The following is a 25255-nucleotide window of genomic DNA, read 5'->3' as shown; positions in this document are numbered from 1 at the left end:
CACCAGGCTTCCCTGGGATTCTCCAGGCAAGAACACCAGAGTGGGTTGCCATTTCCTTCTCCAATGCATGAAAGTGAAAAGTGAAAGTGAAGTCGCTCAGTAGTGTCTCACTCCTAGCGACCCCGTGGACTGCAGCCTACCAGGCTCTTCTGTCCATGGAATTTGCCAGGCAAAAGTACTAGAGTGGGTTGCCATTGCCTTCTCCAGGGGTGGGGCCAGGCATTAGTATTTTTTCAGAGTTTCTTCCCCAACCCAGGTGATTCAGAGGGACACTGGACAGTGTCCCTACCAGGCCAGCAGGGTTCACATGAGGAGTGGGTGCTGCCATGTCAGTCTCTCACAGTCAGCTGCTGAGCCTTTTCAACTTTCCCGCAGTGGTTCTGATAAGGGTGCTTTTGGCCACTAACTCTCTGGGTCCATGATTCTCCTGCCAGGAGTTACCCAGCTTCCAGCCCCTCTGCAGGAAGCCCAGTCTCCTCCCAGGGCAGCAGGTCTGGGTGCTAGAAGGCTCTTGTACCTAAACCTGGGTCTGACTCCTATTGCTTTCTCCAAGCCCTTCAGTTCAGTCTAGTTCAGTCGCTAAGTCGTGTCCAACTCTTTGCGACCCCATGAATCGCAGCATGCCAGGCCTCCCTGTCCATTTCCAACTCCTGGAGTTCACTCAAACTCATGTCCATCGAGTCGGTGATGCCATCCAGCCATCTCATCCTCTGTCGTCCCCATCTCCTCCTGCCCCCAATCCCTCCCAGCATCAGAGTCTTTTCCAATGGGGGTCAACTCTTTGCATGAGGTGGTCAAAGTATTGGAGTTTCAGCTCCAAGCCCTTAGTAAATCAATTTCACAGTGAAGACAGGAAGCAGTTAACCCCCCTCCCCGAGTCTAAGACACCCATTGTCCAGATAAAGCAGCCCCAGTTCCTTTACCATCCTCCTCTGGTTTCATCTGAACCTGCCTCTCTGTTTATTGCGCATCTCAGATGTGACAGCTCTAACTGAATCCAGAGCTTCAGGTGTGTCCAGAGCTTGGAAAATAAAGTTCAGAAGGGGAGAGTCAGAATCCTGGAGGAGTTCTCTGGGTACAAATTCCCCAAGACACTCCACCCCACCAGCCCAGTTTCTCCCTTCCTGAACTCAGTGCCTTTTGGGGTTTTTCACCTGATATTTGCAAACCACTTGGCAGGAATTTAGGGCTTCCCTGATACCTCAGTTGGTAAAGAATCCACCTGCAATGCAGGAGACCCCAGTTCAATTCCTGGGTCAGGAAGATCTGCTGGAGAAAGAAAAGGCTACCCACTCCAGTATTCTGGCCTAGAGAATTCCATGAACTGTATAGTCCATGGAGTCGCAAAGAGTTGGACACAACTGAGTGACTTTCACTTCACTTCACTGGCAGGAGTTTGGTGCAGTCAAATCACCAGTTTCAAGGAATGGCACATTTTATTATTATCTTTTTGGCTGTGTGGCAAGGCTTGTGGGGTCTTAGTTTCCTGATCTGGGATTGAACCTGAGCCATGGCAGTGAAAGCGCCAAGTCCTAACCACCGGACCACCAGAGAATTCCCAGTAGTGACACATTTTAAAACAATACAATTTAAAACATGTTAATGAACTTCACATTAATGAAAACTCAGGGGTTTTTTTGTCCTGTTCTTGATGGTTTTTCCTATTGCTGTGTAACCAATGCGTAGATTAGTACCTGGCACACTGCTGGCTCTCTGCATATTTAAATGGCTAATAAAATGAAATACTTAGATAAATATTTATTGAGTGAATAAGTGGGAAAGATACTATTGTTTACAAATTGATCTAAGAACATAAGATAACCCAAACCACTCCAGCATTGCCTGGAAGAATCCCCATGGACAGAGGAACCTGGCAGGCTACAGTCCATGAGGTTGCAGAGAGTTGGATGTGAAGCAACTTAGCACGCAAGAAGATACGATGGTTGAGACCGCACGGAGAGCCGGCCAGGGAGCCCAGCCCAGCCAGCGGCGCGGGGCCCCTCTTTCCTGTCCGCTGCCACCGCCCAGCAGATGATGGTGTGGGCCTCCCGCTCCAGGGGAGCTAACCTGCTTCTGGCTTGAGCTGTGAGCGCTGGAGCTGCAACCCTAGGGTGAAGGTGTTGGTGCTATGAAAGGGAGGCGGGACCCTGTGTTCACTTAGCTCCACCACCGGCTGCCCAGCTGTCTCAGGGCGGAGGGCCGGGCAGAGAAAGCAGGAGGCAGAGGAAGCAGTAGGGAAGGACAGGCCCTCAAGGGTGGAGATCTAGAAAGAACTCCCAGCAGCATCGGGACTGGTTCACCTGGCGGAGTCAAAGTCCTGTCTTCCTTCAGTCAAACATTGCTGGCCCAGTCCAGAGAAAAGGTGGAGGTATAAATCCCAGTGGGGCATCTAGCACTCTATGTGGAGAGCACGCAGCCAGGACCCAAAGGCAGGGAGTCATACTTGAGGTGGGCCTTGAAGGTGAAGTCTTGTTTTAGTAGAAGAAGGAGTGTTCTGGTAACAGCCCAGACTAGAGTACAGAGTCTGGAAAGCAAATATCAGCCTGGAGGAAGAGACAGACTGCTTCGGGGAGGGGTCTTCTCAGTTCCCTACTGGAGATGGGCTGCCCACCAGTGGCTCAGATCAAACATCTGGGCACCATCCTTGACTCCTGTATTGGTCAGCTCAGGCTGCATAACAAAAGCCCATAAACTGGGTGCTTCGACAGCAGAACTTTCTTTTCTCACAGTTGTGGAGGCGGGAAGTCTGAGATCAAGGTGCTGGCAGCATGGTCTGTTTCTGCTGAGACATCTCTTCCTGGCAGCAACCTTCTTGCTGTGTCTTAACTTGGCAGAGCAAGCAAGAATGAAACAGAGCAAAAGGGGCAGGGGGCTGGGGGAGCTCTCTGGTGTCTCTTCTTATAAGGGCACTGATCCCGTCATGAGGGACCACTCTCATGACCTCATCTCAACCTGACTACCTCCCAAAGGTCCCATCTCTAAATACTATCACCATGGGGGTTAGCACGTTGACGTATGACTTTTAAAAATTAATTATTATTATTTGGCTGCATTGGGTCTTAGTCGTGGCAAGCTGGCTTCTCTCTAGTTGTGGCGTATGGGCTCAGTAGTTGAGGTGTGTGGGACCTTAGTTCCAAGACCAGGGATCGAACTCACATCCTCTGTGTTGCAAGGCAGATTCTTAACCACTGGACCATCAGGGAAGTCCCAGACATGTGACTCTGAGGGCACACATTTCAGTCCATAGCAACTCCTTTTTCTCTCAGATATCCATCATAAACCTTGTCAGTTCTACCTTCCAAATACTTCCAGAACCTGCTACTTTCCACACTGTTACTGCTACTGTCTGCTCTTGCCTGGATTGTAATGGTAGCCTCGGGACTGGTCATCTGCGACTGCTTAAACCTACAGCCATGCTCCTTAGGCAGCCAGAGGGATCCTTTAAAATAATACTTCAGGTCATATTATTTCTCTGCTCTTGACCCCTCAAATTGCTCCCCACTATCTTAATAGTAAGGTCCAAACTCCTCACCAGGGCCTTGAGCCCTCCACCTGCTGGCCCTCACACCCTCCTGCACTGCCCCCTTACTCACTGACCTCTAGCCACACTGCCCTCCCTGCTTCTCAACCCAGGGGCAGTGAACTTGCTCTTCCCTCCACCTAGGAGTCTATGTGATCCCCTCTCACTCCTTCCATCCCTCTTGAGCCTCCCCTAGTGATCCAGTCTCGTAACCCCCATCACTGTATCCTCTAGCTCAGCTTTGTTTTCTTCAGCAAACCTCTCATGACATCTAATGTATCTATTTGTGCGTGTGTTTGTTGTGTGTCTCCTCCACCAGGACAGCAGCTCCAGGGGGGCAAGGACAACGTCTATTTGTTTGGTGCCCTGGACTCAGGGTTGAAAGCAGGGCCTGCTTGACCTTGCAACACATGGCTCAATAAACAGCTATGAAATGAACGGCTGAATGGTCATGACCTTGCTTTGTTAAGAGCCTCAGATCTCACGTTCTCTCCTGTGCCTCAGGAGCTTGGTACGCTGGCGGGGCTGCAGGAGGGAGTTCGGAGCAGGGAGCCATGTCGCTAGATGTGCACTAGAGAGGCTGAGTTCTCCTGGGCTCACAGCCCAGTCTGATCACCCTTCTGCAGCTCCTGTCAAACCTTATGCACTCATCTTATGACCTCCATTCTGGCTGCTCCCCGCTTCTGTGCCTCCCCAGGCCCTGGGCAGAGAAGATGTGCTTCCAATCTTCACAATGTCCTGTCCTGGGTTGTATATGAAGAATATTTCTACTCACCTGCTCCCTTTCCAGAGAAGAGAGGTATTCATCACAAAGTGTCTCTCACACTTGGGGATGGGGCTGGCCTAGGAGAGGGAGAAGGGTCCGATGTCTGGACGCCTGAACAACAGCTTCTGGCAGAGGGAGGTAGCAGGACTTGAGCTTTCCTGGCTGTGGTTTTGGCTGATTTGGTGATGGTGGCAGAATCCTTAGGAGAAATGCGGAAGGGAAGCTGGGGCAAGGACGTGGCTTCCCATCTCCCTGCTCCCTTTAGCTGCAGTCACCTTCACGTGACCCATTTCTAGAAGCAAGTCCACTGCACCCTGGATTCCCTTCTGGATTTTCTCTCTCCTTTTGGCCTGTACCACATGGCTTGAGAGATCTTAGTTCCCCGACCAGGGATGGAACTCCAGCCCTTGCAGTGAAGGGGCCCAGTCCTAACCACTGGACCACCAGGGAAGTTCTCCCTGGTTTTTCTCTTAAGGGACTCCAGTCAGGCCCTTGAGAATTAGCAGAACACAATTATATTTTTAAAACTAAGGACTGAGGGCCAGTTTCTCCCATGTCCTTAGCTGTTAGCAAAGTTTTCCCCATGTCCCTAGCAGTTAGAAAAGTTCTCCTACCACTACTAAGAGGAGGAATGCAAGGCAAATAAAGAAATGCTCTACAGCTTATTGATATGTTTCCTTATGAACGAGAGTCAGAACTGTGACTATACTGCTGAAGGCGTACTACATGTCCCATGATTTGTGGACGTTAATCCTCACAGCAACCCTTGTGGTATTAGTACTATTATTGTCGCCATTGAACAGATGAAGAAACTGGGGTTCAAGGCATGGTAAGCAACTTCTCCAAAATCCCTTTTGGGCAGAGCTGGGATTCAGTCCTCTGTCCCTCTCAATCTGAAGACACACGCTCACCTTCTGATCTTTGCTGTATTTCAAAACTTCCTGGTCAGGAATTGACCACAGAACCCCCCCGTAGGATCATGAGAATTGTACCACTGAGGCAGAGCTGCTGTCAGGACTGGGGAATCGAGACTACATCTCATCTGCCTTGGTGTCCTGAGGACAGAGCATGACTCCCCTCTCTCTGGTGGTAGCAGAACATGGAGGCAGTCCTCTAGAATCTAGCCCGTAGCAGGAAGGCAAGCAAAATGCGTTACATGAATGAGAAGCTTTGAAATGAGATCACTGTGAGGTCACTGCCTTCTGACCAACTTCTTTCCCAAGGTATTGCCATTTTCATTTTACAGATGAAGAAACCTTAACAAACACAAGTAATCTAATTCTGGCAATCTTTTATGCGGAAGCTATTCTGGTGAGCCTCTGGGGACAAAAGGCCATATTTGATTTTTACAAACGGCTTTATGTAAACACAATAATATTTTTATGGTGCCACTGTGGCTGTAGTTTTTGGGAAAAACTGAGCTCTGGGGTTTGTCTGCCCCCAGAAAATAGGTGCCTAGGAGTTCCCCAGTATAGCTTCTTTTTCTATTTCCATATCAGACTGTTAGACAAAAAGGAATCTTTCTGCTCCACCTTAGCTGTGAAATTAGGCCAGATCTCAATGTAAGAATCACTTCCCCTGGGAAGCCTTCCCTGATCACCCCCAGCAAGGCCTGGGTCCCGGTACGACCTGTCTCCCCTACCCTTGGCAATACTACTGCCTGCTGATTCATCTGCACCTCCACACACAGATAGACCTCCCGCCCCCACCCGGGGATATATCTCATTTCATTGGATTGCCAACAATTAGCACCATGTCTGGCACACAGCAGGTGCTTAATATATATTTGTTGAATGAAGGAAGCCTCCCCAAATCTCCTCTACTCAAGAGTTGTTATGTCACGGGGCCTGCTGGTCCAAAGGCCCTTCCTGAATGTGCTTTTCCTAGCCCCCAGACCTGCTGGTCACTCACTCCAGCCAACAACAGGAGAACGCATCAAGGTGGCTGTCCCCTCCATCCTTTCCTGTCACCAGAGGCACATGTGCCCATTGTTTGTTGGAGTCAGCAACCCATTTACCCTCTCTGCTCAGCCAATCGGAACAATAATAACAGCATCTGTTGACTGCCTACGAAAATGCCAGCACTCCTCAGCAATTATTTGTAATTCTCATAACATTTCCACAAAGGGAATATCATTTCTCCTATAGATAAGGAAACTGAAACTCAGAGAGGGCTCCACAATTTGCCAAGGTGATACAGCAAAGATGTGTTGAGTGAATGAAAGAATGAACAAACAGGAGTCTTACTGATTCTGGTGCTTTAGTACTTTTCTCTTTTGTTCCCCATAAACACTGGGAAAGCTCGATGGAGAAAAGAAGCCCACTGGTTTTGAGGATTCCTGAGCCAAGAGAGCAGTGAATAGGCAGAAGGTGACCCCAGTAGAGAACAGCTCCAAGCAACCCCGAGTTACTCAGTAACCCAAGCCCTGGTCCCCATGAACAGCCTGGCCAGGCTGGGCCAGGGCAAGCAGCACACACCAGTTCCCTTTGGCCACCCTCAAGTGCCCAGCTGACCATAGCTGGAAACTGGAGATGGAAGGTCAAAGATTGGGCAAACCACCAGGGCAGGCAGGATGGGCGCTGGTGACGGAGCTGGGGCCCCTCAGAGGCGGTCAAGGGTGGAAAGACGGGTGAGAGATGAAGCCTTCCCCCCAATTCCATCAGAATTTCCAGGGCTGGAGAAGGCAGGAGGGAGGGCCAAGGGTTCTGACAGCACTTGGCAATCCCAAAGAAAACCATAGACTGAGATTCTCCATAGTGGTTGGTGGGCCAGGAGAGCCCCCAGATGTAGGCCTGCCAGGAGAGCCCACAGAGGGGACAGGTGGGCCAGGGGGACCCTCAGAACGGGAGGACTGTCAGGACCCTGTTCTCTGTTAGACCAGGGGTGATACCATCTGGTACCCACTAGTTGTGAGAATACCAGGATCCTCCTATAAAGGCTGGTGAATAGCAATTGCCCAAAGGTCTCCAAGTGTGCCTTCGAGATACTGGCCCAGCTATCCTGGGCCTCCCAAAGGGCTCCCTCTAGACCTCCCACAATCCAACACATAAAAGGTGAACACCTGTCAGGGCTGGAGGCACCCAGCACCCAACCGTGTTATACATGTGACTAGAACCTCAGGTCACAGCCCCCAAAGCTGGCTCAGGGTTGACACTAAGTGAATATTGTGAATGAATGAATGAGCAACAGAGGAAAGGAAAAATCAGAGATTCAGAGGGATTCAGAGACTAAGAGAGACAACAGGTGGGACAGAGATGGAGGAGGCTGGAATTACGGTGGAAGCTCCCAGAAGATGCTGAGAAGACACAGACCCTACTCCTTTCTCTTTCGAATTCTGGTGCTTTTGAAAACCTCTCCTTTTAAGGGCCTATCCAGTCCTTGCCTGTGCAACCCAGGGCAACCCCCTCTTCCAAACAGGGCTCAGGAAGCAGACTGCATCTTTGGGGCAGAAGGCTGGATGTGGCAGGAAACCCCAGATGTTGAATGATCTGAGAGTTGTTATCCAAAGGCAGCTGATCAGACATCTTCTCCTCCCCCGCCCTCTTCCCCTGCCCCACCACCTGCAGACTAGCAAGAAAACAGCCATCTTGCTGACCAAGTAGTGACACAGAGCCTTGGGGCCAGGGGCCACCAAGGGCCAGAGAGGCTGCTCCACCTGCTAGAGCAGTGCTATCAGAGGCAGCTACCACCCTCCCACACCTGCCCGGTTGGGCACCTAGAATCCAACTGTCCTGCAGAGTCCGTGCTGGACCAGAGGCTTAGGCCTTGAGGGGAAGTGGGGAAGGAGGTGAACTGGGAGGTGGCAGAGGAGAAGCAAGGTTGAGCCCTACTTGGCATCAGCTCTGGGCAGTGACTGGTCCCTATGGCCTTAGGCTACAGCCCATGGGAACGGCAGCTCTTCTTTCAGGCCAGGGTCTGGGACATCTTTGCAAACTCCCACAAGCCCGCGCCCCCGCCCCCCTACCCCTGTATAACAGCCCCCTCAGATAGGTGCGGCTAGGCTGTGGGTAGTGGAGACACAGGACTTCTCCCACCACCAGCCCTACTGGGCTTCAGGTTTTCTTCTTTGAAGCCCTTTGTGGGCTGGGTGTCAGAACCAATAACACAAAGGTCCTCCACCTGTTCAGAGGTCTCCAGGGGCCCAGCACCCACTAGACAGAGGCCACGTTTCTCTGCCTGCTGATACCCACCCCCAACCTCAGTTTCTGAGCACCCTGAACATGCCCACGGTTTCTGTTTATGTGGGTCCCTTCTTGAGATGTCTCCTCTCCTTTCTTCACTTACTCAATTTCCAGGTTGTCCTTCCAGGCTGCCTTCAGGCACCACTTGCCAGGAGGCAATTCTCCAGCCCAGTCCCCTTCCTTATCGCCACTTCTGTAGGCTCTGCAGCTTCTCCTCTGGGCTCCACAGTCTCTGTGATTCCTGGGTCACACATTTACCCCAATGGCAATTCAATTCCCTCCTAAATGTCTCTCTCCTAACTGGACAGTGGCTCCAGGAGGGAGGGCTGATCTGGCTCATCTCCAAAGCCTGGCTAACAGCTATCCCCTCGTTGTTTGTCTACCAGGACCCCAGTGGATACAAATCCTGCTTGTGTAACAAGGGGCTCTTGACTCTCAACTGAGAAGACCTTCCTACCACCTATCTTCCTGTCTTTCAGGCTGCTGGGGGCAGCCCAGAACCTCTCATATCACACTGGGTGTTCAGGGAACCCAGGTTTCAGTGGGCCCCTGCCCAGCCTGCTCCCAGGTTCAGCCTTCTGTCCTAGAAGTGTGGTGGGGTGTAAATGCGAGGAGGCTTGGGAGTGGGGTAAGGAACTCAACTGTCGAGACTCAGACCTCCCTGGCCACGTTAATCATCAGTACCTACAGAGCCGGTTCTTTATCTCCGATCTCCACTGGTTTTTCAGTTGGGGAAAAGATTGAGTAACACTTCAACTCTCTCTTGTATCAACCCTGGAGGGGTCCGGTGGGAGAAGCCTGAGCCCATCGAGGTCGATTATTCTTTGGGAAACACTCTCTAAACTAACATCATGTTTGAGGGGGCGGGTGCCCTCCCTTCTTTCTCCCTCCACCACCACCGGTCCCGCAGCTGTGCCGGAGCAGGGCAGGACACGGGGAGCCTTTCCAGGGTTATTTCCAAGGATCTGTCCCAACAGGAACGGCATCAGGGTCAGCTGGGCCAAAGGAAAGAGGACCTGGGGCTACGAACGCCCCGTCCTCTCCCACTCCTCGCCCCGCCTCACGTCTGGGGCCCAGGCCCTCGCCTTTCCCGCGACACCCTGCTTCCTGGAACTGGGATGGGTAACTTGAGCGCGGTTAAGACGGCCCTGGCAAGCCTCCTCGTGGTGGGCGGGGCCTGGCTCGCCCCGCCCGCCCCTGGACTGTCTGCTCGCGCCACGCGCCTGGAGCCACAACCGAGTTGGAGACTCGCAGCCTCTGTCCCATGGCCTGGTCTCCCCGCCACTCCGCAGGCCGGCGACTGCAGCTGCCCCTGCTGTGCCTCCTCCTCCAGGGCGCCACCGCCATCCTCTTTGCGGTCTTTGTCCGCTACAACCGTGAAACCGACGCTGCCCTCTGGCACTGGGGCAACCACAGTAACGCGGACAATGAATTTTACTTTCGCTACCCAAGTGAGTGCGGGTGAGGGCGCGCGGGGAGCTAAGACCCTAAGTTTCCCTGGTGTCTTGGCAGGGAGTCCAGATCTACCCCTAGGTGGGCTACCCTCTTGCTTTGAGATGAAGGTGCCCCAGATTTATAATTATATGCTTTCACTAGTGTCTGCCACGTTCCAGGTATTATGCCAAGGGCGGCACATGCATTTTCTCCTTTAGTCTGTGAAGTAGACAAAGATGGGGAAACTGAGCTAAAAGAGAGGTTAGTTGGCTGGTTCAGGGTCCTGCTGTTAGAGTGAGCGAGCTGGGATTTGAACCCAAACCTGAAGCTCCAGCTTTACCTACTGTCTTGTTGGCCTAGCTGGGCTTTGCCTAGAGACTTTGTCTTTCTCAGGCCTCCACCCTGAACACAAGGAGAAAAAGAAATCCTCTGGGCAGGGGAGGTAGGGGGTGGGTGGGGGAGACAGTGATGCAGGTAATAGCTGTGAAGGCAGCCAAGGCCAGTGGGCTCAGACATTTCTTCCCCAGTCCCCCAAAGCTGATTCTTCCAGAGTCAGAGAAAAAATGATGTAAGGAGCCACCAGCCAATCACAGAGTAGCCGCCCCACAGCCCTGAGAAGGAGGCAAGGCAGGGTCATTAACCCATTTCACAGAGAAGGAAGCTGAGGCTCAAAGGGGCTGTGATTTATTCAGGATCACCTAGTATGTGAGTGACAGAGCTGGAACTAGGACTTGGTCATCCTAAGCTCTTCGGAAAAGGCAATGGCAACCCACTCCAGTACTCTCGCCTGGAAAATCCCATGGACCGAGGAGCCTGGTAGGCTGCAGTCCACGGGGTCGCTGAGAGTCAGACACGACTGAGCGACTTCACTTTCACTTTTCACTTTCATGCATTGGAGAAGGAAATGGCAATCCACTCCAGTGTTCTTGCCTGGAGAATCCCAGGGACGGGGGAGCCTGGTGGGCTGCCCGTCTATGGGGTCGCAGAGTCGGACATGACTGAAGCGACTTAGCAGCAGCAGCAGCATCCTAAGCTCTTAGGCACCGCAGCTCACCTGCCTGCTGACAAGGCCCAGGAAGGAGAAGTTTAAGCCCCTGCTTCATGTTGAGGACAGAGCCTCTCCCTCAAGGTTGGGGGACCAGCCTTATGACTCAGCTAGGACCAGGGGCACCAAATCTCCCAGGGTTTGTTACAAATGTTTGAGCAGGTCTCTAAGCCTCAGTTTTCCCCATCAGAGCAATGAGAAGAAAGGTGCCTCCATTTGAAAGATATACATTCAAACAAGGCCCAGAATGTGGGTGTCTCCTTTAAAACCCCAGCTTTTATTACCTTACTTTCTGTGTGCAGAGCTGGTGGCAGCTGTCCTCACCTGACTGTCTTCCAGCCCCAACCCCAACACCATGAAGCTCACAGTGCTGAGAACTGAGAGGGTGAAGCAGAGGCTTGATTTTGTTCAGTCGCTCCATCGTGTCCAACTGTTTATGACCCCATGGAATGCAGCACGCCAGGCTCCCCTGTCCTTCACCATCTCCCGGAGTTTGCTCAAATTCATGTCCTTTGAGTCGGTGATGCCATCTAACCATCTCATCCTCTGTCGGCCCCTTTTCCTGCTGCCCTCAGTTTTTCCCAGCATCAGGGTGTTTTCCAGTGAGTTAGCTCTTTGCATCAGGTGGCCAAAGTATTGGTGGAGGCTTGGTCCTAGGCAGAGGGGGCTACAGCTCCTCCTTTCCCACATATCACCCCAATTTTGGCTGCATGAGTGAGCCATGGATGCTGAAATCAAAGCCACAGAGCTGGGATGGGAGGCTCTTGGGGTCATGCATTTGTCCAGAGAGATGGGGAGTTGGAGGGAGAACAGTCCATGGACTGAGAGTTGTAAGCTCTTGCTCTAGAGTCTGACCTGGCTGCCTGTCATGACCTCCTATTTGCTTCTCCCATGGGCCTCAATCAAGGCCTCCAAGCCCTGCTTGCTTCAAAGGCCTCCCTGACCTTCCTTGCCCCTCTGTTGCATGATAAACTCTCCTGAATGCACAGCTTTCTGTCCCTGGATTGCAGTAGGAGGAACAGCAGTGGGAATCCTACCTCTTTCTGCACAAGGTTTTTGTCCCTGTGGACTTGGGACCCTGGGGATGGGTTGGAAAGGAGGGAGGTGTGAGGTCCCTGGAGCCTGGGGCTTTGATGCGCCGAGTCTTCACCGTCCCTGTGTCCAGGAGAAGTGGTCAGGGCCAGAGGGTGGTGTGGCCACTGCCCTTTGATTTGGGAGATGAAAGGGAGTTTTGCCGCTGTTGTTAGGCAGTGGGACTAGCCAACGCCAAGGGCATGGCTGCTCTGAGTGTCTGCCTGTTATCTCTACAGGAAGGGCCTTCAGAGCCCAGCTGGTTCACTCCTCTCCGGGTTGGAGAGAGAACCAGAGAGGTAATGCCACTGCGCAAGATGACACAGCAAGTCAGCCCACCTAGAACCCGGCCTCTTGACTCCCCATCTTCAGCATTTCCCCCACATTACAAACCTCTTATTCCATGAGATAAGTCATGGAAAATAAGAGGGGGAAAAGACTAGGGGGAAAGTCTAAGTGTGCAGGGGACTCAGAAGCAAAGATGAGAAAGGGTTCTAAGAAAAAATATGGACAGGTTCTTTTTTGTCTGTCTCTGAGACCTTACTTGCAAGAAGAGGGATTTAGGACAGATGGAAACAGGATCTTCCTGAGGTGGGGGTAGCAGTGTGTGTGACTGGGACCAGAGTGGTTTGTAACTCTTCTAGGAGAATACAGCCTGATCTGCCCTCTTAAAGGCAGGTGGAGGTAGAGTGGTGGGGAGAGATGGCCTCCCCAGCTCACCACTCCCTTTTTCCTGCTACTCATATTTTATATCCCCTCTTTACAGACAAGGAAACTGAGGCTTAGAGAGGTTAAGTGACTTGTCCAAGGTCACACAGTGAGAAGTGTAGGGATGTGTGTGTGTGTGTGCATGCGTGTGTTGGAATTTAAAGCCAGCTCTGTGAGATGCTAAAGCCCCAGCTGTCACTGTTCCCTTGTCCTACAGTCTGACCTTGTTCAGGAATCATCTGGTGGGGTTGGGGAGAGGCAGTAAGGGAAGGAGGGAGGGTAATAGGTGGCCCTGGAGGGCTTTTATCTTCTCTCCAGCCAAAGGTGCATGAGTTTGGAGGCGTTGGGGATGTGATGGGAAACAGGTTCCATGCTGCTTGACCCAGGGATCCCCTGAAGGGAATGTTGAGGGGTCATCATATCTATCCCCCTGCCTCCAGCTGGAATACCCCCTTACCCTCCACAGCCCACAGAGAATGTCTGTGTGGAACATTCCACGGAATGGAACGAATAAAGGAGATTTCTTGGTGTTTAGATTCCAGGTGAAAAGCCACTGGATTGAGTTTTGATTCCAAACAACCCCCAGGTGGGAGATGTAAATGTTATTGCTATTTAAGACAAGTTCTGGAGCGGTTTGGGCACAGAGCCCTGTGACCCAGCCCCGTTTGTTGTCTTGCTGTCCTTGGGCAAAAGAACAGACATGGCTTCCCCTTTACTGTTTGCACAAGGAGAAAGCAAGTCAGATGGGGAGGCTGAAAGAGCTAAGGCTGCATACTGAGATCTAAACAACACCTCTCCTTTTCTGTTGGGTTTTAAGATCTGAAAGGGAAGAGCGATCTGGGCGACTTGAGGAGTGGGCAGGGCTGGAGAAGGGGCACAGTGGTGGGGACATCTAATGAGGCCACTGGACCTTCACCCCCTTGGCCCGGGGGCTGCGTGTACCCAGCCCTCTGCAGGGGCTTGCAAACTCCTTTCCTATCAGCCCACACTCAGCACACACACACAAATTTGCTTCTCTCAAAGTTATTGATTGCATTCTGAAGTTCAGTAGTACATATTTGGCTTGTTGATGGTTCTTATTTGTTTGGCCGTGCTGGGTCTTAGATGTGGCCCTCGGGGTCTTTAGTAGCCGCACGTGGGATCTAGTTCCCCAACCAGGGATTGAACCCAGGCCCTCTGCATTGGGAGCAGAGTCTTAGCCACTGGACCATCAGGGAAATCCCTTGTTGTTGCTTCTTTACCTTTAAACAAAAAAGGTGATTGTGATTTTTTTTCTTTGTGATCTGCCTCTTTCTACTTGAATTCATTTACAACAAAAACATGTGAATTTCAGTTATAAGAAAAGCAGAGAAGAACACAAATAATGAACACTGTGAAGGCCTATAGCTGATATAGTTGAAATTCCCATGTAGCTTTGGGCTATAGGCAGCCAAGAAAAAGGGGAAATATGGACAGTTACATGTTCTCATCAGAATAAAGGAAGCCTCACATATGTGATTCTTTGATTCCTTTGATGTCTGTCTTCCAGCAATAGCTACATTCCCAGAGTCTGATGCATGACTGCTTAGGTTTTTTTGTTTGTTTATTTATTTTTAGTTCTATGACTTCTTAGTAAACATCTAACACATGAGTGAAGGAAAGCAGATCAGTTCCTTGCTCCTTAGGGGAGATGACATTTCCTAGGACTAAGTTCCAGGAGAAATTTCCCACCTGGAGCTATGAAAGGAGAGTTTAAGGTCATGGTTGGTCGACCCTGTTTCTCAATAAGTTATGTACAACAGATGCAATAATGCACTCAAATGTTCCTCTAGTGTTTCTCAATTAAAGCGGAGGATAGCACAGCATTACTGATACACAGACCCAAGACAAAGGAAACAGGACGAGATGTACTGGCCGAACATCACCCGAGGTTGTGTTTCTAGCCCTGTTTATGAGTAGATGGTGGGCAGGGTACAGAACAAAATAATACAAAGCAAATTGTATGTATCTCATTTTCAATATGGCTGCCTATTATTTTAGATTTTTGTACACAGACTGGAAAGCAAACAGAAAAGACCCCAAGTGTCCCTCCCCAGAAACCCCACTGACACTTAAAAAAGTCAAGTGATTCATCTATAAAATTAAGATATCCAAAATATAGAAAGAAGCAAACTGTAGGGTAAAATCTTTCCCATAAATCTTCTTTTTCATAAGTGGCCATATTGCAAATCTCCAGGGGGCGTTATTTGCACCAGAATTATATGGCTCAGCAGCCCTCCCCCTGCCTTCAATTCCTTTTTTCCCTGAGATAACCTCTTAACAAAGTTATTAAAGTTATTTTATACAGTTCTACAAAGTTAACAGTTATTTTATCAATTAATTTGTAAAATGTAAAACCCTAAAAGTGGAGAGGCATAGATTCTGAAGCATGAGGAATGGAGATTAGACATCAAGATGAACTTCCAGCACAAAGGCCAGAACGGGAAGAGAATTTCCATCATGGAGGGCAGGGGCTGCTGCAGGAAACCACACAGGAAAAGTGGGGCTTTTCCCCGGTCGTAATGATCCAGGGATTGGGCAGTTGAGTTGGGTAGAGAAGAGAGCAGAAGGCTCTACTCTCTTGCTCTGACCTGGGGACAACAGGGATGGTGGGGGTCCCACTGCTCCAAGCTGGGCAGCTCTGCACCAGTGAGCCAGGCTGGGAGGCCGGGCCATGCCTTGGGGAATTTTATAGGCTTGGCTCTAGCCTCAAGGCGGCTCTGGCTGGTGAGAGCTGGGGGGTGCAGCAGGATTGCTGACTGGTCCATGGGTGGTGGCCTGAGTAGTCCCAAATGCCCCCCCGCAGGCTTCCAGGATGTGCATGCCATGATCTTCGTGGGTTTCGGCTTCCTTATGGTCTTCCTGCAGCGCTACGGCTTCGGCAGCGTGGGCTTCACCTTCCTCCTGGCCGCCTTTGCCCTGCAATGGTCCACGCTCATCCAGGGCTTCTTCCACTCCTTCCGTGGTGGCTACATCCTTGTAGGCATGGAGAGGTGGGCAGCAGTGGCCTCCCTGGCTCCCCTAGGTCTACCTGGGAGGCCCCTGCCCAAGGGACCCAGCTCAAGCCTGGTCTTTCAAGTCTGCTCCCTGACCTAGGTTTTTGACCCGTCAGTCAATTTCTTTTAGGTACCCTGCCTGTTCTTGTTGTCTGATTTCTTCTCCCATCCTTGACCCACACCTCCCTTTAGGCCCCTCATTACTCATGAACTGTTGGGAGGATAGACAGCATCATGGAAAAGGGCAGTGCTCGCTGTTGATTCAAAATCTGGTTCTTCCACTTGTCCTGGGTTTTGTTTGCCAAACCCCAGAATCTCCACAAAAAAGGGAGGTGATCCTGTCCCACCTCCCAGGGAAGAATTTAGCCTGGTGCATTCATTGCTCCCTCCCCATCCCCCTGGGCTGCCCTTGTTTCCAGCCCCCCCTCACCCTCTCCATCCGAACCCCCCAGCATGATCAATGCTGACTTCTGTGCTGGGGCTGTGCTTATCTCCTTTGGGGCCGTACTGGGCAAGACTGGGCCGGTTCAGCTGCTGCTCATGGCCCTGCTGGAGGTGGTGCTGTTTGGCCTCAACGAGTTTGTCCTGCTTAGCCTCCTGGAGGTGAGTTTGGATGGGGATGGGGTGCGGAGTGGGCATGGCCAGGCCCTGAGCAGGGAAGGCATAGGGCAGGAGTGGGGCAAGGGGCTGCCCCTCCACCTCAGCCCCACCTCCCCAGGTGAAGGACGCAGGAGGCTCCATGACTATCCACACTTTTGGTGCTTACTTCGGGCTGATCCTCTCCCGGGTCCTCTATAGGCCCCAACTGGAGAAGAGCAAGCATCGCCAGGGCTCCGTCTACCATTCGGACCTCTTTGCCATGATTGGTGAGGCCTCCCGAGGTGTGGTGGGTGAGGGGCCAGTTCATATCCAGGCCTGGTCTCGGGGTGCCACCTATAAGTCTTGGGGTTCTGGCAGGGAACTCCCTTCCAACTCGGACTCTTCCATCAGAGCCTGGGGACTCTTGCTTATCATTTTTGGTAGTTTTATGACAGGTTTTTAGACCTCAGAGCTCATGGGTCTCAGGGCTCCATCCCAGAAAATGTTCATGAAGGTGTTAGTCACTCAGTCTTGTCCAACTCTTTGTGACCTGTGGACTGTAGCCCGCCAGGCTCCTTTGTCCATGGGATTCTTCAGGCAAGAATACTAGAGTGGGTTGCCCTACCCTCTTCCAGGGGATCTTCCTGACCCAGGGATCGAACCCAGGTCTCCTGCATTGCAGGCGGATTCTTTACTGTCTGAGTCACCAGGGAAGCCCGAGATCCATCCCAGGGGCCTTTCTAAATCCAAGTCTGATGGTATCTATCTCTGTTTAAAGGCCTTCAGGGCCCCCCTACCCACAGTTAAATACCGGACTCCTCAGTCAGGCATACTGGCCCGTGCAGTAATTTGCTCCCCTTCCCCTCCCCACTCCCTACCTCTTTCTCCCCCTCTGTCTCCAGCCAGACTCAGCTTCTCCCCATCTGTAACCTCTAGGCCTGTTCCCTTGGTGCTGCCTCCCACCTCCTGAGGACACTTCCTCCCAGGAGATTTCCTGGAAGCCCCAGCACTCTCAGGAGAGAAGGAGAGGTCACAGGTCACCCCTGGGAGGAGTAGGGTCTGGCCTGCAAGCACCTCATCACCACCTACTTCTTCTAAGCCTGCACCTCTGCTCTTGTCCATTCACTGATGAGTCAGGAAAGGAAATTGATATTTTACCTTTTTGGAGATAGTACTGAGTAGTTACTGAAGTGCCCATTCTTACATAAAGAAGAGACTAGCCTTGTGTTTCTTGCTCACATCTGGGTGTGTTGTGAAACAGAGCTTATGGAACCCTAGGTCAGGGGAGACCTCCTTGCCCTTTGATAAGTTTGGTTTGAAGTCCAGAGGCCTCCCGGAGATTTCTGTGCTTTCCTGGGAGGCTTACATTCTCATATTTCCTCTGCCTCCCAGCTCCTGCTGGACAGGAAAATGGGTCTCTTCCTTGATTCCTCCCAAAACTCTTCTCAGAACATACATGTGTATGTGTGGTAGATTTTACTGCAGACTATGGAGGTGCAGAAGCTACATCACAACCCAAGGACCACTCAGAACTAAGGGACACTCCCTCAAGCCTCTCTGCCACGCTGGCCCTCCCCACAGGGCCCCCAGCCCCCTCCTCCATTGCCCCCCACCTCTCCCTCCAGGACTGACCTGGGAACCTCACAGGGCAGCAAGGCCTATGGAGCTCCCAGTTCCTGCCCGAGACGCCCAGGCCCAGCCCGTCAGTGCTCGGGCCAGGGCCCACCCTCTCCAGGTGGCAGTTGAGGTTATAAAACAAATGATTTTCCTGTTATGGATATCAAGTACCAGATTCGTGCCTGACATGTGGTGCCCTTTGCCTTTTTTTTCTTTCCTTTTCTGATACTTAAAACAAACTCAACCCCTCCTCACCCCCCATGGTTTTCAATCAAGTAACTAACACCCTCTCATGCCAGTACCCTTCAGTGGTACCAGTTGTTAGACATTTAGTACCAGCTAGGCCATGGAAGACACTTGAGAGTCCCTTGGACAACAAGGAGACCAAACTAGTCAATCCTAAAGGAAATCAACCCTGAATATTCATTGGAAGGACTGAAGCTGAAGCTGCAATGCTTTGGCCACCTGATGTGAAGAACTGACTCATTGGTAAAGACCCTGATGTTGGGAAAGATTGAAGGTGGGAAGAGAAGGGGACGACAGAGGATGAGATAGTTGGATGGCATCATCGACTCAATGGACATGAGTTTGAGCAAGCTTCGGGAGATGGTGAAGGACAGGGAAGCCTGGTGTGCTGCAGTCCATGGGGTCGCAAAGAGTCGGACCCAACTGAGCTACTGAACAACAACGAGGCCATGGTTGGATTTCCCTGGTGGCTCAGCTGGTAAAGAATCCAGCTGCAATGCAGGAGACCTGTGTTTGATGGCTGGAAGATCTCCTGGAGAAAGGAATAGCTATCCACTCTAGTACTCTTGCCTGAAGAATCCCTTGGACAGAGGAGCCTGGCGGGCTACAGTCCACGTGGTCACAGAGTCGGACATGACTGAGCGACTGACACTAAAGTAACAAGCTGTGGTTAGGTACTTGGTATGCATCATCTCATTTAGTCCTCACTTCCTGAGGTATGCGTCACTATCCCCATTTTACAGATGAGGAAACTGAGGATGATGAGAGTAGGTGACTTGACTGCAGTTACACAACTTGTACCTTGCGAGGGAGTCACTTAATTCCTCTCATTCCACCTTTCTGCCCACCGTTAAGGGACCATCTTCCTGTGGATCTTCTGGCCTAGTTTCAACTCTGCACCCACTGCCCTGGGGGACGGGCAGCATCGGACCGCTCTCAACACATACTACTCCTTGACCGCCAGCACCCTCAGCACCTTCGCCTTGTCAGCCCTTGTTGGGGGGGATGGGCGGCTGGACATGGTATGGGGAAGAGGCATGGGGAGAGGCAGAGGGGTGGGCCGGGAGACCAGGGAGAGGTCTGAAACCCTGCAAGGTTGATCCTCCAGGGGGACAGGTAAGGGCAGAGGCTCAGGGGACTGCAGATGCACTGGAGGCGTTGGGGCCAGAGCAGGCGGTGAGGCTAGGACCGCGTGTGAAGTCGAGGATTAGACGGTGGAGAAGCAGCAGGTGGCACTGGTGGGCGGGCTTGGGGTGGGTGTGGCTGTGACGATCAGAAAGGGCCTCCAGAGCCTTGCTCTTCTGTGCTCCCTTAGGTCCACGTGCAGAACGCAGCGCTGGCCGGAGGGGTTGTAGTGGGGACATCAGCTGAAATGATGCTGACACCCTTTGGGGCTCTGGCGGCTGGCTTCCTGGCTGGGGCCATCTCCACACTGGGGTACAAGTTCGTCACGGTACATAAGCCCCTGGGCCCTGAGCAGGGCAGGGCGTCTTCACACCCTTCCTCCTCTCCAGCAGGCCTGGCTGGGGGGGACACACGAGACTCATGATTGGTGTCCTGTCTCCAGCCCATCCTTGAGTCCAAACTCAAAGTCCAAGACACATGTGGTGTGCACAACCTCCATGGGATGCCGGGGGTCCTGGGAGCCCTCCTGGGTGGCCTTGTGGCTGGGCTGGCCACCCGTGAAGCTTATGGAGATGGGTGAGTTCTCCCCACCCTCACCCCACCCCCAATCCAATGGAATCATTATCCCCCTGAACTAACTCCCTCAGTCTATTCCTCCTTTTGTGGGCCACAACCACCTCCTCTGGTCCAACCTGCTTCTTTCCCTCCTCCCCCGCTCCTGCTCCTGACCAAAAAAAAGCTGTCTATTCTCTTTCATTCATTCATCCATACCCTGGAAGCTGAAGAAACTGGGGTGAACAAGCCTTGGGACTGCCTTCTTGGTCCTCGGTCGAGTGCAGCAGAAGGTCGTTGAATAAATGATTTCAACAGTGTCATTATTAAAGAGTCAAGGAAGAGACACTGACCCTTAGGATAGATTTTTGCACATCAGGGCTCAGGGGAGATGGGAAGCAAAAGTAACCCTCAAACTGAGCCTTGAAAGGTGTGAGGGTGTTGCTGGCACACTGGGGAAGGGAGGGTGTTCCCCTCCAATGGGCTCAGTTGGAGCAAAGGCCTGGAGGTGATTCAGCCTGGCAGGCTCCCCAGGGCCCTTTCGGCTGCTGCAGAAAGCGGGGCAGGGCACTGATGCGCTGACCAGCCCTGGCTTCGTGCTCCATCTGTCTCCCCACACCCTCCTCTCCTTGCAGCCTGGAGAGTGTGTTTCCACTCATAGCCGAGGGCCAGCGCAGTGCCACGTCTCAGGCCATGCACCAGCTCTTCGGGCTGTTTGTCACACTGACATTTGCCTCTGTGGGTGGGGGCCTTGGAGGTGAGTGACCTTGGCTGGGGTCGGGAGTTGGCAGGAGGAGCCCCAGGGAGAGCAGAAGACGGCGGCGGCGGCTGGGCGGGGCGGGGGTGGTGGGGGGTGGGGTTCTCTGGAGGAAGGGCCACTGGATCGATCCCATTCCCCTGACATTCGTTTACTCTATTGAACACCTACATCGTGCCAGGAGCAGCGTGGGGTTATGGTGTTCAGGGGTAACTTCCTCCAGGTAAGGAGGACCAAGCAGGTACTTTCTCCCTTCTGGTCGCAAAGGAAGGTGGGAAGCCTGCTGACCAATCCCTCTCCTCTGCGGCTTGGCGCGCTGCTCCCTCTTCCCACTAGAGGGCAGCCCAGCCTCAGGCTGAGGCCTGTGGCACCATGTCTCTGGGGCTGGGGCTAGGGCTGGGGTAGGGGCCGGGAAGGAAGAGGCCTGGCTGGCTCATCAACAGACTGGGGCACAAAAACCTTCCACAGAGGCAGCCTGCTCACTGATGCCAGGCCAGGCAGTCCCTCCTGATGTCTGGCCTTCAAAATTAAACGTATGCTTCGGTATCCCCATCTTCCTGCTCTCAGATCCCCAACTTCCTGATCTCAAGATTCCTTGAGATCTTATTCTTAAATAAGAGTTCATTCATTCATTTAATTACTTATTTACCCAAGAAACACTTCCTGCATCCCTCTTGGAGAGGAGCCCACAGAAAGCTTATGAGCTGTGGCTCATGACAGACACTATTTGATCTGTTCCCGCCGTGCACACTTTGGTATGTTACTTCTCTGAATCTTGGTCCCCTTTTCTGTAATACAGGGATCCTATTCACCTTGTAGGGTTGCTGTGATTACTCAGGGAGGCAGTGCTTTGTCACGCATTTTGCACAGGGCCTAGCAGAAGTGGCGCTTGATAAACACTGCTGTGATTTGCCTGTGCCAGGCATCCCATTGACCTCATGACTCCCAGCTCCTCTGTGCCCTGTGGTACTGGGTAGCAGCCTCCCCTATGGGGGCAGCAAAAAGCCTCACACACTGTCCCCTACTGCCACCAGGGCTCCTGTTGAGGCTGCCCATCCTGGACTCCCCGCCAGACTCCCAGTGCTACGAGGACCAGATTTACTGGGAGGTGAGATGTGCCCACCCCTCAGGCCCTTAGGGCCCTATCACCCTCAAACGCCCCCTTCCCTGCCTCGCCTCCTCGGTCCAACCTGCCTCTTTCCCTCCTCCCCCGCTCCTGCTCCTCTGGGGTTCACCCTTCAGCTGTGGTCTCCGTCCTCTAGAGCTGACCCTTCACCTGCTCCTCCGTCCCTGCCCTCTAGGTGCCTGGAGAACATGAGCATTTAGCCCAGGGATCAGAGGAGACAGAGACTCAGGCCTAACTTGCTTCCAGCCCTTGGAAGGATGCTCTCCTTTTAGAAGAGGATGACAGTCTACTGTGGGGAAGCTCCTCATTATTAGCTCCCATCACTGCTGCTGCAGGAAAGAAGACAGGAGCTCCTTTCCATAGGGAGCCTTGGGGGAGGGGTGGTGGAAGGCTGGGGAGATGGTGGAGCCAGGTGGCTATAACTGGTCATGGTGAGGAGAGAGCCTCACACACCCCCACCCCACCACCCCACGCCCTGCAAGTGAGGCACTCGAGGGACTGCTGATTCACTGGACCAGCATCACTCAGTTACTGTGAAGCCTGAGCCAGGGCCTGGCTCTCTGAGGGTGATAAATACCATGGTCACCAAGGACTCTGACTCCTTTATTTTTGTGCATTGAGAATTTGGGGAGTTTCTCGCACCATCTAACTCACAATATTAGAACCTCAGGTGAAAAAAGACCTGACTGGTGACAACATCCTGCCTCCTTGAGACTAAGGAACTCCCCCTAGGATGCTGTCTTCTATGAGGGCAATGCCCAGACTGCACTGTCTTGCTTCCAGAGACAGGGAGCTCATTCCCCTCCAGCAAGTGTGTGTTTGTTACAAGACAGCTCAGTCTGCTAGAGAGCTCTTCCTATTCTAGAATGAATGCCACTCTTACCCTCAACTTGGGTGACCTCTGAACACAGTAGGAAGAGAGCCCCGGGAGGCTTAAGAGTAGCATAAGGAATTCTTTTGCCACTAACTCCTCAGAAGCTGGAAGCAGCCAGCCTCCAGGCACCAATTTAGGTCCCTGTCCGGAGTCTGAGGAGTGGGGACTAGGAAGGGCAATTCAGAGTTGCTGTAGGGAATGGGGAAGGCAGGCCCAGGGCTTCCGTCGGCCTGATACCATCGGACCACCAGAGGGCGCTCCAGTCCCAGCAGAGGATGATGGGGCCTTCATGCTCCAGCATCCTCTACCAAGAATGGAAGTCCTTCCTGCAGCCTAATGGCCTTCCTGCCTGCTTCAGCTCTGGTCCTCACTATTGCTGCCACAAGACTTTTCTGAGCGCCCACTCCCCATCACATGTCAGGTGGTGCTAGGGCTTCCAGATCTTTCATTTGACTAGGAATCCATCCTTCCAGAAGACCAGAGCTCTTTTCCCAAACCTGAAGTGCTGGGAGCCCCTCTGCCCTCTCCTGCCGCTCCCCAGGCTTCTGACAGGAGTGAACAAGACTACAGACCTCTTCCTCTGGACCAAACCCCAGGAGGGATTTCTGGGGCCTAGTCCTAGGAAATGGCAACCCACTCCAGTATTCTTGCCTGGAGAATCCCAGGGACAGAGGAACCTAGTGGGCTGCCATCTATGGGGGGTCGCACAGAGTCGGACACGACTGAGGCGACTTAGCAGCAGTAGCAGCAGTCCTGGGATAGGGGCAAAAGGTGTTCCCATGAGGCTCCATCCTCACTGTAGTTAAAGGGACTGAGCTGGGCTAGAGAAAGAGGACAGCACAGAGCTGAGGAACAAGGAGGGCTGTTGAGGGACAAGTGCTCCATGGGACCACCCCCCTCTTTGTGGCTCAAACAGACTTGGTGTATCCCTCCGTTTGAGTTCCCCTCCTTCCTCCACAGCCTCCCCTGCCCCGTTGCTGGCTGGGATCAGTATGTTGGAGGGAGATCCTTGTGCTGAGGCAGAAGGATGACTGCTGAGATTGGAGAAAGGTATCCTGTCCTGTGAGCCCCAGGAGGGTGGGAGTCTGGACAAGCAGAGGCCCATCCCCCATTCCATCCTGCAGAGCCTTCGCTCTAGCCCTGGAAAGATCCAGGTACAGTCAGCTCACCTGTTCTGCCCCCAAGCTCCCTGAGCAGTCCTCTGAGATCTGAAAGACTTATAGGAAAGGAGAGAGTTGAGGATAAGACCCTCCCTGCCCTTGCTTGGTCTGGGTGGGTAAAGCTCTGATTTATGAGTATTCATTTACACATACCACTGGCATTTCCCCACCTGATCTTTTCCTGATCACTCTGGTTATTTTCTGACCATAACCAAATCTCCTCCAGGCTTGACTAAATGGGGCTGCTCCAGCCCAGGCTGGTCACTGCTCCCAGCTCCATCCAGGGAGGCTTCCTGAAGAAGTGACAATTGAACCCTCCCTGGGAGAGGACAGTTACCAGCTTCTAAGGGAGGAAAGGCTGCAGGTCCCAGGGTGGCCCGCCAAGAGGTCCTTGGGAAAGGAGGGACAGCGTGGTAGCTGCCCAACAAGAGATGGCCCTGAAAATCCTGTAACCAAACAGTTGAGGCTCCGTTACTCCCTGGAAGCCGCTCACAGCCCAAGACACTGCTGAGATCTACAAGATCCAGCACCCTGGCTTCATGGCTCAAGGGACTCTGTCCAGGGCTGAACTCTGCGAAACCAGGCCCTTGTTTTTTCAGTCTACATTTCCTCCTCTCCCTCCCATAGCTCTTCCTCTGGTGCCCAGCACCCCGGTGGGCAGTCCATAGATCATTCAGTCCGAGTGAAGGACTGAACCATCATCATTTGCAGTTTGGGTATGGAGTGCTCCTCCATCACTGCTTTCAGGCAGATAGCTCAGAGGGCAAGAAATGTCCTAGCCCCTAGGGTATCCTAGGAGCCTCTCTGCTGCCCTGCAACTGAGCCCCTCCCCCATCTTTCCTGTAGCCCCTAGCTCAGCACCATCGGTCCCCCGCACTTGGTGGCCCATCCATTCAGGCTGGGTCAACAGGGTGACAATGAGCAGGTCAAGGAGATGGCGGGGACAGGGGCCAAGGGGGCTCCTTCCTTACCCCTTCAGGACAATGAGGCCTCTGCCCCTCAGGGACAGCCCCTCTGATCACCACCATTATTACTCTCAATGCAGGACAATCAGACACTTGCCCACTCATGAACTCTTGTCTGTCCAGCCCCAGTGCCCGAGTTCTGGGGACAATGATGGACGAGGACCCTGAGCCCCTGCTTGCCTCCCAGGGCCCCACTGATGGGGAAGACCGGCTGAGCTGGGGGTCAGTGTCAAGCCAGCAAGGTCAGAACCCTTAGGGAAGGGTTTCTGGAGGTGGTCACTGTTTTGGAGTATGTGTGGCCGATAACAGGGCTTCCGGGCCAGACATCTGGGGGAGAGGCCCAAGGTTCCCCATGGACCTCAGGGTGCTTCTGTGCCTGTGTGGCCAGACCCGGCCCTTCACCACCCCCAGGCCAGGAGCTCCGAGCTGCTCCTGTGACCCCTGGAGGACCCCGCCCTCCGAACCTGCGCAGCCTGGGAAAGGCCTGAGATGCCCCGCTATTGGGATTCAAATCA

At 52.8% G+C, this 25255-nt stretch overlaps 1 protein-coding gene across 1 annotated transcript; it reads left to right on the top strand.

Annotated features, from left to right (window-relative positions):
- The first annotated feature begins 9670 nt into the window (after positions 1 to 9670).
- Positions 9671 to 22333, top strand: RHBG (Rh family, B glycoprotein). The gene is made up of 10 exons (XM_010838231.1): positions 9671 to 9918; positions 15550 to 15736; positions 16192 to 16342; positions 16458 to 16605; positions 19037 to 19203; positions 19497 to 19634; positions 19749 to 19882; positions 20494 to 20615; positions 21650 to 21723; positions 21917 to 22333. Exons 1-10 carry the CDS (start codon positions 9732 to 9734, stop codon positions 21974 to 21976), a joined length of 1368 nt encoding a protein of 455 aa, XP_010836533.1. The 5' UTR covers positions 9671 to 9731; the 3' UTR covers positions 21977 to 22333.
- The last annotated feature ends 2922 nt before the right edge of the window (positions 22334 to 25255 follow it).

Source organism: Bison bison, unplaced genomic scaffold (assembly GCF_000754665.1).
Source record: "Bison bison bison isolate TAMUID 2011002044 unplaced genomic scaffold, Bison_UMD1.0 scf7180017864093, whole genome shotgun sequence".
NCBI classification, from domain to species: Eukaryota; Metazoa; Chordata; class Mammalia; order Artiodactyla; family Bovidae; genus Bison; species Bison bison.
This window is presented reverse-complemented; position numbering and strand designations above follow the sequence as displayed.

What these genes read in the sequence shown, in the direction of transcription:
- RHBG (XM_010838231.1), top strand. Translation starts at nt 9,732, where the DNA reads ATGGCCTGGTCTCCCCGCCACTCCGCAGGCCGGCGACTGCAGCTGCCC. An exon ending in ATCCTTGTAGGCATGGAGAG is followed by an intron (nt 15,737 to 16,191) that starts GTGGGCAGCAGT and finishes CGAACCCCCCAG; the next exon opens with CATGATCAATGCTGACTTCT. An exon ending in TGTGGGTGGGGGCCTTGGAG is followed by an intron (nt 20,616 to 21,649) that starts GTGAGTGACCTT and finishes TACTGCCACCAG; the next exon opens with GGCTCCTGTTGAGGCTGCCC.